This window comes from Planococcus citri, chromosome 3, assembly GCF_950023065.1.
Source record: "Planococcus citri chromosome 3, ihPlaCitr1.1, whole genome shotgun sequence".
NCBI lineage: Eukaryota > Metazoa > Arthropoda > Insecta > Hemiptera > Pseudococcidae > Planococcus > Planococcus citri.
In genome coordinates this window covers 50,456,418-50,473,398 of record NC_088679.1, presented here as the reverse complement: position 1 = coordinate 50,473,398, position 16,981 = coordinate 50,456,418, and the positions used below count along the sequence as shown (strand labels likewise).

General features: G+C 34.2%; 2 protein-coding genes and 1 long non-coding RNA gene across 8 annotated transcripts; 1 reads left to right on the top strand and 2 right to left on the bottom strand.

The window, feature by feature from the left end:
• Nucleotides 1–2,374: 2,374 nt before the first annotated feature.
• On the bottom strand, nucleotides 2,375–2,867 carry LOC135839497 (uncharacterized). Its single transcript, XR_010557606.1, has 2 exons — nucleotides 2,766–2,867; nucleotides 2,375–2,576 (listed from the first exon to the last, which is right to left on the bottom strand). It is a non-coding gene; the product is annotated as an uncharacterized LOC135839497 (long non-coding RNA).
• Nucleotides 2,846–11,821, top strand: LOC135839494 (sodium-coupled monocarboxylate transporter 2-like). 2 transcript variants are annotated; one of them, XM_065355549.1, is made up of 11 exons: nucleotides 2,846–3,194; nucleotides 4,272–4,405; nucleotides 7,018–7,206; nucleotides 7,305–7,456; nucleotides 7,670–7,810; nucleotides 9,671–9,889; nucleotides 10,417–10,535; nucleotides 10,757–10,911; nucleotides 10,994–11,241; nucleotides 11,338–11,438; nucleotides 11,579–11,821. In XM_065355549.1, the coding sequence occupies exons 1-11, from the start codon at nucleotides 2,996–2,998 to the stop codon at nucleotides 11,680–11,682; spliced, it is 1,761 nt and encodes a 586-aa protein (XP_065211621.1). In that variant the 5' UTR covers nucleotides 2,846–2,995; the 3' UTR covers nucleotides 11,683–11,821. The 2 variants fall into 2 exon arrangements, with proteins under 2 accessions (XP_065211621.1, XP_065211622.1); XM_065355550.1 differs by lacking the exon at nucleotides 2,846–3,194 and having other exon boundaries at nucleotides 4,280–4,405; nucleotides 6,998–7,206.
• Nucleotides 11,822–11,876: 55 nt separating this feature from the next.
• Nucleotides 11,877–15,155, bottom strand: LOC135839495 (mastermind-like domain-containing protein 1). Of its 5 annotated transcripts, XM_065355555.1 has the most exons (11): nucleotides 14,912–15,154; nucleotides 14,298–14,440; nucleotides 13,994–14,198; nucleotides 13,750–13,921; nucleotides 13,579–13,669; nucleotides 13,451–13,498; nucleotides 13,099–13,368; nucleotides 12,906–13,015; nucleotides 12,542–12,829; nucleotides 12,185–12,436; nucleotides 11,877–12,113 (listed from the first exon to the last, which is right to left on the bottom strand). In XM_065355555.1, the coding sequence occupies exons 2-11, from the start codon at nucleotides 14,380–14,382 to the stop codon at nucleotides 12,042–12,044; spliced, it is 1,593 nt and encodes a 530-aa protein (XP_065211627.1). In that variant the 5' UTR covers nucleotides 14,383–14,440; nucleotides 14,912–15,154; the 3' UTR covers nucleotides 11,877–12,041. The 5 variants fall into 5 exon arrangements, with proteins under 5 accessions (XP_065211627.1, XP_065211626.1, XP_065211623.1 ...); XM_065355554.1 differs by having other exon boundaries at nucleotides 12,194–12,829; nucleotides 14,912–15,155; XM_065355551.1 differs by having other exon boundaries at nucleotides 12,185–12,829.
• Nucleotides 15,156–16,981: the final 1,826 nt, after the last annotated feature.

The following is a 16,981-nucleotide window of genomic DNA, read 5'->3' as shown; positions in this document are numbered from 1 at the left end:
TACCGAAGCCTCCTTCTGGCAAAGTGTCAGCACCCCCTACGAAAGAAGATCTAGAATTCCAGTTTCAAAGTACATATTTGGACCTTGATGCTGAAAAACGTTTTCATGACATTTTCTCTGAGCAGATAAGCATTCGTGGAAAATGATTCTTTTCTGTGCCACGAAATACTTTTAGGTATTTTCGAGTTGATAATGCAATTTTGCATTAATAATGCTGTTACCACCGATTTTTTTTTTAAATAAAAGGAGTGATCAACGCTAACTATTAATTAATGTTTAAATTATTCCATTTTCCGCCATTCTTATCGAAACAAAAAATCTCAATGATACTCAAATCATAAAAAATGTCTAAAACGGCTTCATTTCTGCGAAAAAAGTTAGTAAACAGTTCAAACTTCACTATTCACAAGAATTTTTTATTGAAACGACTTTGAAAACTCATTTCTATAGGTAGATAAATTGTATATACTTACAAGGGAGACTTTTGAGGTGTCATACTCCGATTTGAACGGGACCGCGATTTTTGGAAAGAGCATAGTCTAAACCCCCCAAAACCAAATTTTCAGCTGCCCAAGTTCATTTTTCGATTTTTGGCGAATTTTTGAAAATTCAAAATTGACTGTTTTTGGCGATTTATGCTTTTTTTTAAAAAATACGTACATACTTGATCAATAAAAATGATCAAAATAAGTTCCAAAACTAATATTAATTACCCAAATCCAAATTTCACCATTTCCAGCCATTCTGGAGCCTCCAGCGCGATTTTTCAATTTCTCCAGAATTTTGAATTTGCTCCAGAAGGCGTGAATATGAATTTGGGCAGCTAAAAATCGAGTTGTGCATTACACTCCTGTTTAACGAGTTTATCCACATTTGATCCGATTTTGAGAGTGACACTTCAAGAGTGGTTTTTTGAGGTGTCACTCTCGCTTCAAAACGGCTGGAAATGGTAGAATTTGCGCTCCGGGGGTTAGTTCTTGAAGAAATACAGCGATTCGCGCAAATTTCAAAAACTTCCTCACAAACGGTGATCTTTTGATTTTTTGGATTTTTTAATTTTGAAAAAAGCTGGTCAGAAAACCACTCTTGAAGTCTCACTCTCAAAATCGGCTCAAATGTGGATAAACTCGTTAAACAGATCGAGTTGTATAACTCGATTTTCAACTGCTCAACTGCACATTCACGCCTTCTGAAGCAAATTAAAAATTCTGGAGAAATTGAAAAATCGCGCTCGAGGCTCCAGAATGGCTGGAAATGGTGAAATTTGGATTTGGGTAATTAATATTAGTTTTGGGACTTATTTTGACCATTTTTATTGATCAAGTACGTACTTAAAAAAAAAAAAAAAAAAACATAGATCGCTAAAAACAGTCAATTTTGAATTTTCAAAAATTCGTCCAAAATCGAAAGATGAACTTGGGCAGCTGAAAATTTTGGGGGTTTTAGACTATGCTCTTTCCAAAAATTGCGGTCCCGTTCAAATCGGAGTGTGACACCTCAAGAGGTTCCCTTGTTAGTCGAAACACCTTTAATATGGATCATAATCACTCGTACCTACTTTTATCGCGTTAAAAACATGCGCGTTTTTTGTTCGAGTGATAGCACAGCACAGCACACGTAATTCCCATCGTACAGGTGCACAAAAATATCGAATAGTAACCCCAAAGATGCATATGATTGATGGAATGTTATCACCCTGATCCAACAACCAATCATGTGCTATCATTTATTGTTATTCACTGCGATCGATCGAAATAAGTTTATTCAAAACACAAAACTTTTTTGGAGGTAGGTACTCGATAATTCTGTGCATTTACCTAATTAGCACAGAAACACACATTTAGGTTTTAAGATACGGTCGACGGTTTTAAGAGACTCGCAAAATTGATAGGTACCTAATGGAAATAACGCGTTCTGTAAAATCGTTATCTTCATTTCACATAGGTACCTATACGCTTTCGTTCGTAACAGGTAAATGTCATTATCAACTGGTCACAAAGGCTGTTTCCCTTCAAGCGTGAATAGGGTCTTATTATCTTACCACAGTCGTCTGAAAATATTCCACTCCACTGTCAATTATTCGTGTAGTGTCGACGAATATTCTTCATTTGTGGCCAAAATGACTAATAAATTTGGAAGAAAAATAAAACGCTGAACTTGAAATCAAATAATATAGAAGATCGAAAAATTATTAATGCATAAGTATCTGTATTCGAAACTTGAAAATTTGCATAACTTCGCATACATGCATCCACTTGTTCTCTTTGTTTTCTAGTAGAGTTCATTAATATAGAAATCTCGTCGTCCTTGAAGGAGTATAATTACATTACTTTACTCGGCGCCGTTATTTGATTGAAAAAAAAAAATTCATTAAAAAAAATTTTTTTTACAGATATCATACGCGATATATAATGTGGTACAATAATAATAATAATATTTAGATGATCAGGGTTACATACGTCGTCATAGAGAATAAATTTCCACTTTGATCTGACGCATTATTCGCGTATATTTCGTGCTCTAGACGTGTTCGGAGTTGGAGTAGAGCATACAGCCTGATAATCGTTATGTCTAACCTAACACAACACACGTCAAAGGGGGAATTTAGGAATATGGAACGCTTATCAATTAAAATATTCATGCGAAATAAATGGTCGGATAGTCGGTACTTATTCGAAGCAAAAAAACAAAACACAATGAATTCGCATTGTTTTGGTTACTCGTGATTAGGCCAATTTACGAGATACTTAATAATAGGTACCTACATGTACATCGAACATGCGTCGGTTTCAAAAAAATTTCGCGGCAGAACTATAGCAAGTTGAAAATCGACGTTAAATTTAAAGCTAAAGCGCGCTCTACTGTTTTGCGATCGCGATAACCTTGACTTGAACAAACGAGTAAAACAACAGTATTCGGAAGTTGAGCATTTCTCATGTGTTCGTCGCCGTTCAAGTTCGCAAATGTACGAAAATTTCAACGTTGAGGTGCGATAATGGACAGTGTGACAGTCGATATCGTGGTTTTCGCCTTTATCATAATTATCTCGTTCGCTCTAACTGTGTATAAAAATTTATCAGATTCAAAGGAGAAAACCAAAAATGAGTACGTACTGGCCAACGAAAGTGCGTCGTCTACTTGGCCCATGCTCATGTCAATAGCCAGAGGATTTTTAGGAGTTCGAGTATTCCTTGGTGAGTACCCCCAGTCGTTGTCTCTGTAGGTAGTTTTAATCAGTAAAGTACCTATAATGATAGAATTCCTAGCTCGTTAACCTATAAACATGCAGTTATTAATTGCCTATACCTACATATCTGCGGATTATATTCTCCATTGAAAAGACATCCAGAGTATTAAAATTACTGAGTCGATCACTTATAGTTGAATAAGTGAGTTCGATATTGTGCGATTTAAGTAAATGACTTTTCGAATGACCTATAGTCTTCTGTTTGTGTTTGGCTCTCGGCTCCTATATTGACATAAAGTGTCAAGTACATATTTCGAAACACATATTTGCGTAAAAAAAAGTACCCACGAAATATCTACTTACGTAATAGTTCAACATTCAAATTCAACTGACTAAGATCCAAATTCACGAATGTATAGGAGAATTTATCTAGATAGGTACCTATGTACTTTGATTGCGTATCTTTTTAAATAGATTCTAGCTTACTCAGCATTCGACGACTTATCAAAATAGGTAATTAAAAGGGATGCAGATTCATACAACTCGAGCAGTCGGAAACCTATAATTATGTTTATTCAAATAGGTAACCGTATTCTTTTTTGGATAGGTATGCTGGCCTGGGATTAAAAAAAAAACGTAGGTTTTACCTACATAATTAAGAAAATTGGGTACTGATATACGAGAATATAAAGCTTTGCTTCTTTTTTTTCACAATTTTTAAAACCATTTGAGAAGATTTAGGAAGCAATATAAGACCCGGTATCTTCCTCTTCCACTTGGCCCCTATGCAAATCCTATTCCTGTTAGTCCCATACAGATAAGAAATTATCCATAGATTTAGGTAGTCAATAGTTGGTAAGATGAAAATAAATAATTTTCGCTGCACATGTGTCATTGAGTAAGGTACAGCACATGTTTTAAAAATCAGATGGTCGCCTTATTTAGTATGTATTTTAAAAGCAAAAGATGATGTAATATTATTTATGATTTCGGCGAATTTTGTGGTACATATCTGCATGCTTCTACACTATACCTATATACATTATTACATTACTGATTTTTTTTTTTTTTTTGTCACATCCAGGTTATCCATCCGAACTTGTTTATAGAGGTAGCGAATTATGGGAAACTATGTACGGAATATTGCTGGCATTTCCTCTCGTCATATTCATTTTCATACCGGTATACTTAAGACTTGGAATTACTTCGGTGTATGAGGTAAAAATACCTAGTTCAATCCGTGTATGCGTTATAGCATAAGTAGGTACTAGACGTTTATTGTGCATTGATTTTTTTTTTTTATTCTAAAGATTATTACTTCTCATATATGTAGGTATTCAACATACCTATGTAAGTAGATAAAAGAAATGAGGGATTGTGATTTGAAAGTGAGACTATAATTGTTTTGATTCTTCCATCGCGTAAAAGAGTTACTTTTTCTTGGTATAAAGTACTCACTTGCTATACCTAGTAATTTAGAATTAAATTAATGATTATTACTAAGGTACCTAAACCTATGTACTTTAGAAATTTAAAAACTGTGATGCAGTTTTCAAAATTAATTAAGGTATCTACCTAGACGCAGTTGTCTTGGAAAAACAAACGAAAAAAAGAGGTAAAAGAGTAAAAATTACGTGTCCAACTTCTATATCCAGAATCCAGCATGATTTGGTCAGTAGGTATATATTTTCTAGTTTCCACCCTAACAGAAAAAGGAGAGAGTCCTGAAAGAGATCTGGCCGGAAAAATGAGTTCTTATTCATGTTCAGCGCAGTCAAAAACATATCTGCTATTTGATTTTATGGATCGCGAGTGATGGAATTATGTTGATATTTTCAAAAAAATTGGTCCCAATTTAAGAGGAGATGGTGCTCTTTTCCCTCTAGCATGTATGCCCATTTTGAAAATGATACGTTTCAAACTAATAAGTAGGTACCTATAGAAAATTCCTTCCATAACATTTTTTCAAAAATTTTAAATCAAAGTAGCAAATAATTTCGCAGTTGTAAAAGTTGTAGGAATTTTCTTCATTCTTAAAATAATTTCGAAAACATGATCATCTTGAAATTGAAACTATTGCGAGCAGAGCAGTGCGAGACGAAGTATCTTCACTCTTTTTTTCAGTTGGCATTTTCAGCGAGTATAGTTACAGCATTTTATGATCGTTACTAAAATTTTGGAAGATGAGATCATTTATGAGTTGAAAGCGTGAAAATACCTTTTTTAGATTTTTTATGCTGGTGAATATTGCATGGGAATTGGGAAAGGCTATAGCAGGTCAAGATGGACAAATCGGCTCAAGTTGATCTTTTTCAATTTTTTTTTTTTTTTTTTTTTTTTTTTGGTAGTCTCGTTTTTGTAGTGCTACCTATAATAGATAATTTCAGAGCCCTTCATTTAATTTTTTTTTTTTTTTTAAATACATACATACTATAAGTTGATTTTCACACGTCTTTTAGCTTCATTTGGAGCATTTTTTAAAACTAAATGCTACAATTTTTGACGCTTCTTGAACAGTAAAACCTTCCTAAATGACCAAAAAAAGCGTTTTTTCGACTGTGTTTTCTCGCCTTGGGATGATTATAATTCGGTCGAAATTTTTTTTCACGACCATTATTTTGATTAAGCCTAATTATCTCGATTTTTACTCTTTACACCACGATTTAATCACATCATTAATATTCCTTACCTATTTTAATTTAAAATTTACAATTCTAAAATCATTAAAAATGTACCTTGTCAAAAAACTGAATTTCAAATACATAATTCAATTCTCTATCCGCTCCGGAATTCGGCGTTTAAATCTCGAATTCGTATTCACTATTCAGCGACCTGAACTGCCCCGAAATGCACTCATTTTTAGTAAATATGCACTTACTTGTTCAGAACAATGAAATGTTTTCACTTTTCACTATTTTTTTATGTGCTGTACCTATATTGTGCATCAAGTATTCATTTGAAAATTTTCTTAGTGTGCTCCAAACAACTTTTTCGGTATTGTTTTATTGTAAAATAAATTTCATGCAAAAAAAAAAAAAAGATAAAAAAGACGCGAAACGAGAAACGGAGACGATATTGCGTTTTAGTTTTAAGATGGAAATATTTTTCGCACTGGGATAGGCGATTCCAAATTTAGCGTGACCTTATTTTGTTCTACCAGATTTGCGTACCTTTCAACTTTTCAATGTTACCTATGTCAGACATGAAAAACGAAAAAACATCGTATTTACAAAGTTTGCTACGACTTTTAAAAGGAAATTCCAGAAAAGTCGTTTCTTTCATTCATTTGCTACTTAATATGAATCCATTCATGTTGAAATCAATTTTTTCACTTTCCTTTGAGAAGAGATTTTTTTGCATTTTACTTTTTCTCTAAATTTTTCTTTTCAATTCTTTGTATTTTTTGATAAGTATGTTTTTCGTTTTTATTGTGATTTTATGGCATCGTAGCATCAAGTTCACCAAAAGCAATTTGCCACGCTTATCCTTTTTTTTTGTACCTTGGTAGGTATTTAAAACCATCGGCACATTACGTACCTATATGTATTTATCAAAAATTCAAAATAAAATATTTCAGTGATTCCATCTGTTAAAATCATCAGTTAGGATCTACTCGTACTATTATTTACTCATCTCTTTCAACGTGTTGATTCGCAACGTCTCCTCTTAAAAAAAAAAAAAAAAAAAAAAAAAAAATGCAGTAAAATCACTTAGGTAGGTATTCTAAATATTTACTCATGTTTACCTGAGCAAGAGTGTATGTTTTTCTAAATAAATTTAATGATTACATGCATTAAATTTGATTGGTAGGTGTTCACATTTGTTCACAGTATTTGGATCTACGATTTAAATCGAAACTGATTCGATGTATGGCCTCCGCAACTTATGTTATTCGCACTTTACTTATTCTTGGGGTAGCTACTCTAACGCCATGTATTGCCATAAAAACTGTCATTGGTGTACCGTACTATGCTTCCATTACTGTGATGACAATAGCGGCCATTTTTTGCGTATTTTCGGTGAGTACCTACCCTTTAATTAATTATAGGTACCTATTTTATAGAATACCTAAGTAAATGTTGATTTTCTAATTTTGATTTCGTTCGTTTTCTTATAGGGTGGTTTCAGTTCAGCATTGATGGGTGACGTTATACAAGGAATATTAATGTTTACTTGTTGTGTGGTGGTAATCGTCAAAGGATCGATAGAAAATGGTCCGATAAACATTATCAAAACAGCTCACGATAGAGACAGATTGAATTTTTTCAAGTGCGTTAATTTTTATTTCTATTTTCAAAAATTATCGATCGCTTCTCTCAATGCGTAGGCACCCCTGCCAGGGCCCAACACTTCAAGTAGATACCTATCTAGATACTTACGTTAGAAAATAACAAAGTATCCCTACCTAACCGACAAGTGTTGGGCAGAGGTACTGGCGGAATTGTCTGATAATTTAGAAAATTAATTATTATTTGCTTATAGTTTCGATTTGGATCCAACCAAGAGAGCAACTACCATTTCTGCCCTTATTGGTCACTTATTTATTTCATTATCGATGTACGGTTGTCAACAAAATTACGTTCAACGTTACATCAGCATGGCTACGGAAGAAAAGGTAAAGCGGTGAGTTGTGTGTTAAAAAACCTATGAACAATTAAATTCATGACACATCGTAAAAATGAATCCTCGTCGCTGGATAGACTATCTTCTTTTTTGCATAATAGCTAATGTAAAAAATATCAATGTTACGATTCGTATTTAATAGGTACCTACGTAGACGTACTGCATAGGTTATCAAGCGTTTTACCTAAAGTCACGGAGAGAAAAAAATGTAAATAGGTCGATTTTTAAATTACCTAATAATGTTCGATGCTCTTGAAATAATAAAAATATTTTTATTGAAACCTATCAAAACGTGATTCGCGGAAAATGAATAAGAAACATGAACAATTTATGAAATTAAATCATAGATAGGTACTCGTACGGTTTTTTTTTTTTTAAGATAAATTTACAAGGTGCTCTGAAACATAGCCATAAGGTGTATCTATTTGCTTGGTAATGACTAGTTGATGATTCGATTAATGGAGATAGGCAGGTGTTTGGATTTAGGCACGTGCTGAAAAAAATGACCACTAGAAAAATTGTGAACACTTAGACCCATTTCTGCTATAAAGGCTCAAATTAAGTAGACCTTCATTGCTTTGTTTCGGTGAAACACTGAAACTGAACCAAAACAAAATTTCAGCAGGAATTCAGATCTTTGCCCAAATTTTTCTACAGTTTTAATTGAGAAAAATTGATGCATAATTGATCAATAGGTAGTTTTAAATTTTATAAAATTCGCCCCATAAATGATATCTTCTTCTTGAAAAAAAGGACTATTTTTTTTCTCGCAACAAACAGCCTTTCTTAGGATTATATTTTCCATAATTTTTCTAGTACCTATAAAAACTGTTGTTTTATTTAGCTGGAAAGAAGCCAGAAGGTATCGTTGCATTTTGGTTTTGATTTTGATTCAGAGAAGATTGAGCTACGAGTATTTGTTTTAAATGAGAATGATCTTTCACATAGGGTTGAATTAATAAAAGTTAACTTGGACCCATCATCTTGGCTAATTAGGGAAGAAGAATGTAATTTTTCAAAATGATATGACAACTTTGAAATGATTTCATTATTTCAAATTGAATATGTAATTACTAAGACCTTCATTTTTTAACATTGATTTCGAATTTAAAAAGTATGAAACCCCTGTAATAATTCGTAGCATAAGTGGAATATTCTGCTTTTTGCCACTGAGGCAAGTACCTTTTTGAACTGCAAGGAGAGGGTACTGGTGAGTCAGGGTACAATTATTCATTAATTTGAAACTCTCACTCAACACATTTCATAAATCTAAATACGAGTACTGTCAGACCACCTCTTAAGGATCAGTCAAGTTAGTTTATAGGACGTACAGAATTGGAAAATTCGTAAATAAATGCCTCGAAAGTCGAAACAAACATCTAGAGCGTTTTAGAATTTCTCACACAAAAACGTCTTCACGAGTAGTTGAAAAAATAAATAGGTAAATAAACGCGCAATTACTGTTGTGATTTTTTTATTTATTTTTTTTTCGCGTTTTTAAACAATTCGTGATGTTTGAAAAATTGAGCAAATAACAAACACGATTAGCTTATAGTAAACGTCTCCTAGGTTAAGTTAGGCAGGATAATATTAAGAAGTGTCACAAAATTTTTCAAGGTTAAAAAACAAGAAAAATTTAAACTTTTCGGACATGTCTGGCAATGGTTAGGTAAAATAAATTTCTGGTACCTATTGCATTAGAATAAAAAAATAATTGAGTATAGGTATCCCCCTACTACTGCCTATGTAGTCAAAGATCATGGATCTTGATTTTAAATTCCTGTGCTTAATTTACATGTTACTTATTTTATTTCAATTTCTTAATGCTTTGATTTTCAAATTTTTTGTTTACCTATTTAGAGTTCTTCTACTTTCAATACCATTCAATGCTGTTATGATGAGCCTAACTTGGATCGTTGGAATGGTGATATTCGCAACGTACGCAGATTGTGATCCAAAGAAGCTACAGTTGATAAACGATATCGATGAAATTTTTCCATTTTATCTAGAAGATAAATTTTCAATGATTCCTGGATTTTTAGGAGTAATTTTGGGCACGTTGTTCAATGGATCGTTGAGGTAAAAATATGGAGAATTATTGATTTATTTAGAAATTTTGATTAAGGTATTAGTGATGTATGAAATTGAGAAAGAAATCAATAGACTCGGTGTTACTTATACCCACCCTGTAAAAAGTAATAAAACTTTTAAATTTCCCCATCGTAAGATAATCTCTGATGAGGTGACGACGATCTCCTAAAATTAAAAATGAAGATCAGCGGTTGCCTCACGAATATTCGTACACATACTCTACAGTCATTCATGGTCAACAATTTGCCTACTCTTCTTTCAGAAGGTGCAAAAATTCAAAAAAAGTCGACTAGGTACTTTTTTGATGCAATATTTATGCCAAATTTTGTCATCATACCTACATATCTAGTTCTGTTTATGTAAGGTAAAAAATGAAATTAAAACGAAGAAAATAGGTAGGTTCTTTTTTTAAAAAAATCCATTATCAATACTTCGAAAAAATGTTCATCAACGTGTGCAAAATGTGTTTACTTATACCTTAATGAGTAATTATTTCCTGTATCTGTCTGTTCTAGTGCTGTAGTTTCTAATCTGAATTCGCTGGCTACAGTTCTATGGGAAGATTTTTTGGCGAATATCCAATATTTTAAACAAGTTTCCGACGTTAAGGCCGTGAGAATCATCAAAATATTAGGTAACTAGATTAATCGCATTGAAAGTACAAATATTCTGTAACTTCATTCTACATCGAAGGTTTCCCTTACTTGAGAGCTTGGTCATCTAAGTAAGCCCAATGCTCACATACTTTTATATAAATTTTGACTAGGTACTTCTTACTCACCTATATTTAGGTGCCAACATAAAAGTTTCAGAAGCTGGAAAGATACGAAAATAAAAATAAAATAAACGTTCTAGGTGCCTTATGTGGATTAATCGTGATGGGAGTTAGTTTTGGAATCGCTAAATTGAATGGTATTATCGAAATCTTCATCATCATGACTTCAGCAACCAGTGGTCCTCTACTCGGAGTATTTATTCTTGCCGTCTTCTTCCCGTCCGTCAATTGGAAGGTAACGGAGAGATACCATTTAAAATCATGAGAATGATAATAATACCGAGAAAACTAATATTCTAGCATTATTCATTGAAAAGGGAGCTTTAGCAGGGATGATTGCTGGTTGTGCTGTAGTAACTTGGGTCATTCTAGGTTCTTTGAGTTTACCACGAATGGCAGATCAATATTTGCCAACTTCAACAGCTATGTGTAATAATTACACTTTTAGTGAAGCAATCATGCTGCATCGCGCAAACGATACAAACGAACTGATGTCGGGCATCACTGAGAATTTCGTCGTTAGCACCGAAGAATCAATCACACAATCTCACGATATTTCGCCCGAGTACGCATGTTTATTATGCCTACTTTTTTTTTGTATGGCTTAATCTGTCATATTGTTAGTACATAACTAAGCTATTGAGATAATTTTTTTTTTCAGACATGCGTTGACTTATTTTTATAAAGTTACCTATTTATATTACTCGGTGATTGGTACTTCGATAACTGTCATAATGGGATATTTATTCAGTATTACAACTGGTGAGTATAGTAACAGATAATAGCATTTAGTTCAGGTATAAAGTTTTTCTCATAAGTCATAACGAAGAAAAGTTGATTTTTTTTCTTTTTTCATTTTTTTCACTTTTAACTACGTACCTAATAATATATTTTTTAAATAGGTTTTCAAGCGGAAGAATATTTGTACAAGGATCATTTGGTTCATCCTTTGGTTATAAAGCGGCGACCTTATCATGGAGCATCGTTGAGTATGGAAGTAAAATAAGCGATAAAAATTTCACGTATGTTACTCTTATAAAAAGTACTTACATGATTTTAGACTGAATCTTGTTGAAGTGTTGTGATAATCAAACTTGTGAATTTGTTACTTATTTATTGAATCGAAATAAAAGCGATCAAAATTATTCATCATTATTTCCTTGTTTATCACGCATTTGTATTTTTAAAAAAATATTCACGTAAAAACCACACCAATTTAATCAACACTCATTCGAAGGTTTTATAAAAGTACAAATTATCACATTAAAAAATATAACAACAAAACAAATTACAAGAAAAATATACAATTTTAAAACACATACGAGTTATCATCAGATACCGCTAGTAGGCATTTGGTTAATACTTTCAATGAGGCATACTCGATTGACTATACATTACACGACCTCCTCCTTGAATCGCGTTCATTTGATTTGCATACTAAAAGAAACAAAAATAAATTTGATCATACGTGAAATGATGGGAGTAAAAATTATTCAAAAATTACACACATTACGTACGGCTTGAGAAGTTACAACGGAAGTTGGCTGCGACTGCTGCGATTGTTGCGATATGTGCTGCTGAATATGCGGCTGTTGTATTTGCGAATGATGTAACGCCTGCGAATGCGGCGGATGATGCTGTTGTTGCTGGTGCATCTGTTGTATATGCTGCTGGCTAGATGTGTGGTGAATGGACGGTGAACCGTGGTGTTGAATTAATTGATGATGAGAAGATGACGATTGAGATGAGGGATGATGGGCCTGTAAATGCAATTGTTGAATGTGCTGCTGATGATGAGGGTTAAGATGATGACTTTGTTGAGAAATCGACACGGAAACAGTCGACTGTTGAGAAGATTGCGTTACTTGATGACTTTGAGGGTGATGAGATGGCTGGTAGTGGACGGACTGCGATTGATGATGCGATTGATGACCTATATTTTGAGACTGTTGCGAAGAAACATGATGGGGCTGAGACGAATGGTGAGACGATAACGAAGACGAATGCACGGGTTGTTGTGAAGAGTGGTGAGACGATTGAGAACCGTGATGAGCACTGCTATGCTGTGGCATATGAAGCTGCGATTGCGAACCTATCTGAGTGGCTACGGGTCTTACTGGATAGCCTGCAGTTATACTTCCGTGTTTGCTGCTCTGAAACCGTAAACGAAAAATCGTAAGTACGCAAGAAAATAGCTATTTCTAAACAACGTATCATCTATCACTTTACCTGAGGAGCTTGATGAATTGGAATTACATTGCCGTGAACCGGTACATGAGAAGCTGGTCTCACCATATAATATTTATCGTCCGAATAACCTTGACTGTTTTTAGAATGATCTACCAAATGAGCAAATAGAAGTAAGTTTATTCAACTTGAAACTTATATTTTATCTATCATATGGCGCGAAAGAATTACTTACAAACGTGATTCGATGGCACAGACGATTGTGTGCTACTTTGAATCGAAGATCTGTGCGCTGCATACATAGAAGGTGAAGGAGGCGGTGGTATGGAAGAAATACTTTGCTGTTGCGCTTTATGCAAGACTTCTACATTATCTCGACTTCCCCCATAACTATATGTAGGAGTATTGCTATGCACAGGTGGAGAAGGCATAGTATACACTGCGTTTTGAGCAGGAGAATAAAACGCACTGTATGCTCCAGGTTGCGGATTACCACCACTCGGTTCTGTAATAAAAATACGTTAATACCATCGAAATAAACTATAAAGCAAAGATGTAAGAAAAATACGATGAATGGGTTTACTAACTGAATAAATAACTCTTATACTCGCGAGATCGATGAGAATCGTCCAACTCTAAAAACGAAAAAAAAATATATCATGTAATCAAGAAACATGCAACAAGACGTTAAAATTAAAGACAGGGCGAATTATACTTTGAAAAGGATGAGGACCAGCAGCTTGTTTATAGTAAGAACGATAAAGTGTAGGCGAAGGACTTCTGTTCCTTTTCTGATGAGGAATCGCCTAAACATAAAAATGTGTTATATAGAAAACGAATTTAATGCATTGCAACGAAATGTACAAACAAAATAAATGGTTCTTACTTGAACAGGAATCGACGAACTAACAGACGTTTTGAATTGATTAGATGAAGATACAGTGGAATGGCGAGGAAGTACAGTTACAGATGTTGAACCAGCTGGATGAACTGATTGATGACTTGGCGTGGTTACACAAGTTACAGCTAATCCTATTTCATAAAGTCTGGTTAAATCTCTGAAAACGATTCAAAAATATTAAAAACATCGAACAAAAAAAATGTTAATTTCAAGAATAAATCGGACATACTCGACTGCCAATACATGTTTATTCGATTCACCGACTACTTTTTTCAAATGTTCGAATACTTTTATTTTATCTTGCTGAAGTTGTTCGTGTTTTTTCGTTACTTCTGCTAATTTTTCTTTGGTCGCTTTAAATTCAGATTCTTCTTTCAACTTTTTTTCATCTAGTTCTTTTTTCTTTCTCGTTTTTTCAGCCTCGGCTTCATCTTCTGCGATCATAAAAATACAGAAAAGATTACATCTAGGTATGTATGTAATGTACTATTTCAAACATAATGATACAAAAGTGAATGATCAAGTCAGCATACCTAATCGTTGTTTTTCACGATCCCTCATAATATAGGCCTTCAAGGCTCGCTGTATTTCTTCTTTTTTATCGATTTGGCCCACCATGTTTACAGATATTGTAAAAATTACTAGAATAACTTTTCTAGGCTAAGATATCGTCCAGCTGAAAACAACGATATTGAATTAGAAATCTAAGTACGAACCAGTACGCAAAAGATACTCTTCAAAATAATATGCAACTATAAAAACGACATTTCCTAAAAAAAAATTGGATTGTTTTCAGAATGTCTTTCCTGTCTTGAAATATGTTGTAAACAGTAAAATACTGAACGGAGCATTACACTAAAATAATCACCACCATAATGTAGGGGAAACATAGAACGATTCGGCACAGCGCAGAACGAATAATTTAGAAATGACTCTGAGAAATGTTCCAGTGATAGCTCACAGAAATAAGCATTCGTGGATGAATTTCGTGTCGGAAACGATAACATGGAGTAAACCAAATCTTCGAATTCAATACACCATGTTGAACTTTTACAGACAACGTAAGCAGTCTAAGCACCATAATATATGCTCAATAACAAACAAATAAAACTGAAATGTAGAAAATTTCAAAAGTTCTTTCACTTACTGGTAATATTCAATGAAATACCATCAGGAGTAACTGGACATAATCAGTCGATTAGATTTTGGATTTCACTACTTTTCTTTCAACTTTCAGTTCATACGATGAATTATTAACAAAAAGATATTCAATGTCCGACATCTAATTCAAAGAAATGTTTCGTTTTCCGAAGAAAATATACCTTTCTAAAGTTTTTTTAAGATTAAAAACTCGTAGAATTGAAATCTTTCATCTTGATTGTTGTTTTACAAAAATCGGAATTTCACCACGATCGTCTCTATGCAGCCCAAAAGATACTCAGGTATCATTTTTTTTTTTTTTTTTTTTTAATTCCTTTGAAGCATTTAAGCATTTTTTACTGCATTTGCGCGGGGATATGCCGCCGAGCGGTACGCGCGTACCGCTCGTCGGCATATCCCCGCGCGTACCGCTCGGCGGCATATCCCCGCTCGTACTAATTGGCAGTACATTCAAATTTCTAGTTCATTATTCAATAATTGAAAAAAATTGGAAAAAAATTCAAATTTTGCTTAAAAATTCAGTATTTACGTTTAAAAGCACAAAAAAAATAATTAAATTACTTTTTCTGTCAAAATTCAACTCGTAAAAATAAAAATCGTAAAAAAAAATTTTGAAAAAATTTGTGCCCAGAGCGAGAATCGAACCCAGGACCTTCCGCACCAGAATCCAGCACCTACACCATACAGCTACCGAGGCCAGCTTGCCGAGATGCGTTTTTTAGCAGTATACATGTTCACAAACTACGATAAAAGCTACCCCCCCCCCCCACGCGCGCGTATGTATACGCGTACATACGTACAGAGATACCTGAGTATCTTTTGGGCTGCATAGAGTCGCTAGTACGAAAGTTGCACGCGAAAAACAGTGTAACCACATTACGGCACTGCTTTACGAGCATCCTTTCGCGTATTTTATTTCGATTTAAAATTTTTTTCATTGCAATTTTTGTATTTTGGTAAAATAGCTGTTTTCAGTGTTGGGGGGCGTTGTGTCCGCTCACCTCGGCTTCGCCTCGGTTGCGCGGGTCGCTTTGTTGTTCATACTATGTCTGTTAACTTCCCTCGGCCTTCGGCCTCGGTGAGTACAGTTTTTTTATAAACAACCGCAAGTGCTACATACACGGTAAATGTCCAGCCTCCGTCTGAACTCACCAAGGGGAGTAATGCTCATCGAGTGAAATATAAATTTTAAACGGCTCGGCTTCGCCTCGCCTAATGCGCACACTTTCCAAAAAAACAGTATTCGTGACGAAAAAGAAGGAAAAAATAAAATAAATTCACATGATCGTTCAATAATCAATTTGAAAAAAATTTGAATCGAAAAAAAATTTTACAAAATTTCCGGATCCGGCGGGGATCGATCTCTAGACCTTCCGCACCGTAATCCGTTTCTTTCACCACCCAGCCACGAACGCTGCTTGCCGAGTAGCGTTTTCGTTCAGTATACAAGCTGGCAAACAGCGACGAAAACTACCCCCCCACGCGCGTATACATGTACGCGTACGCGCTCGCATACGGCATACTGTTTTTCGCGTGCAACTTTCGTGCTAGCCATAGAGTCAATTGTAATTTCACCAAGTTGATTTTTTTTTGTTTTTCGGATAGATTTTCCTTGTGCAGTGTAGCTGTCGGTAGTCGTAGCCCATGGTTGGAATACTACTGTAATTACCTATGTAATTCTCGTGATTGTGTAATTTACCAAAGTACCCAAAATTAAAATTTTTATTTTTATTGTATGCGTTGTGTCCTTGTAAATGTAAACTGCCGCAACTTTTAAACCAGATCAAGGACCCCATTATTCTCTTATGCCATTTTGTAGAGAATTGTTTCCTCTTTCCGATGGTATAAAATTTTTTTTGAAATCCTCAAACCTCTTAATGGAGAAAATTGCAATTTTACGAGTTGAAAAAGGCCATATGGCTTTTTTTCAACCTTTTTCAGCTCGTAAAATTGCAATTTTCTCCATTAGAGGTTTGAGGATTTCAAAAAAATTGTATATCATTGGAAAGGACGTGAAATTCTCTACAAAAAGACCCCATAAAATGATGGGGTCTCC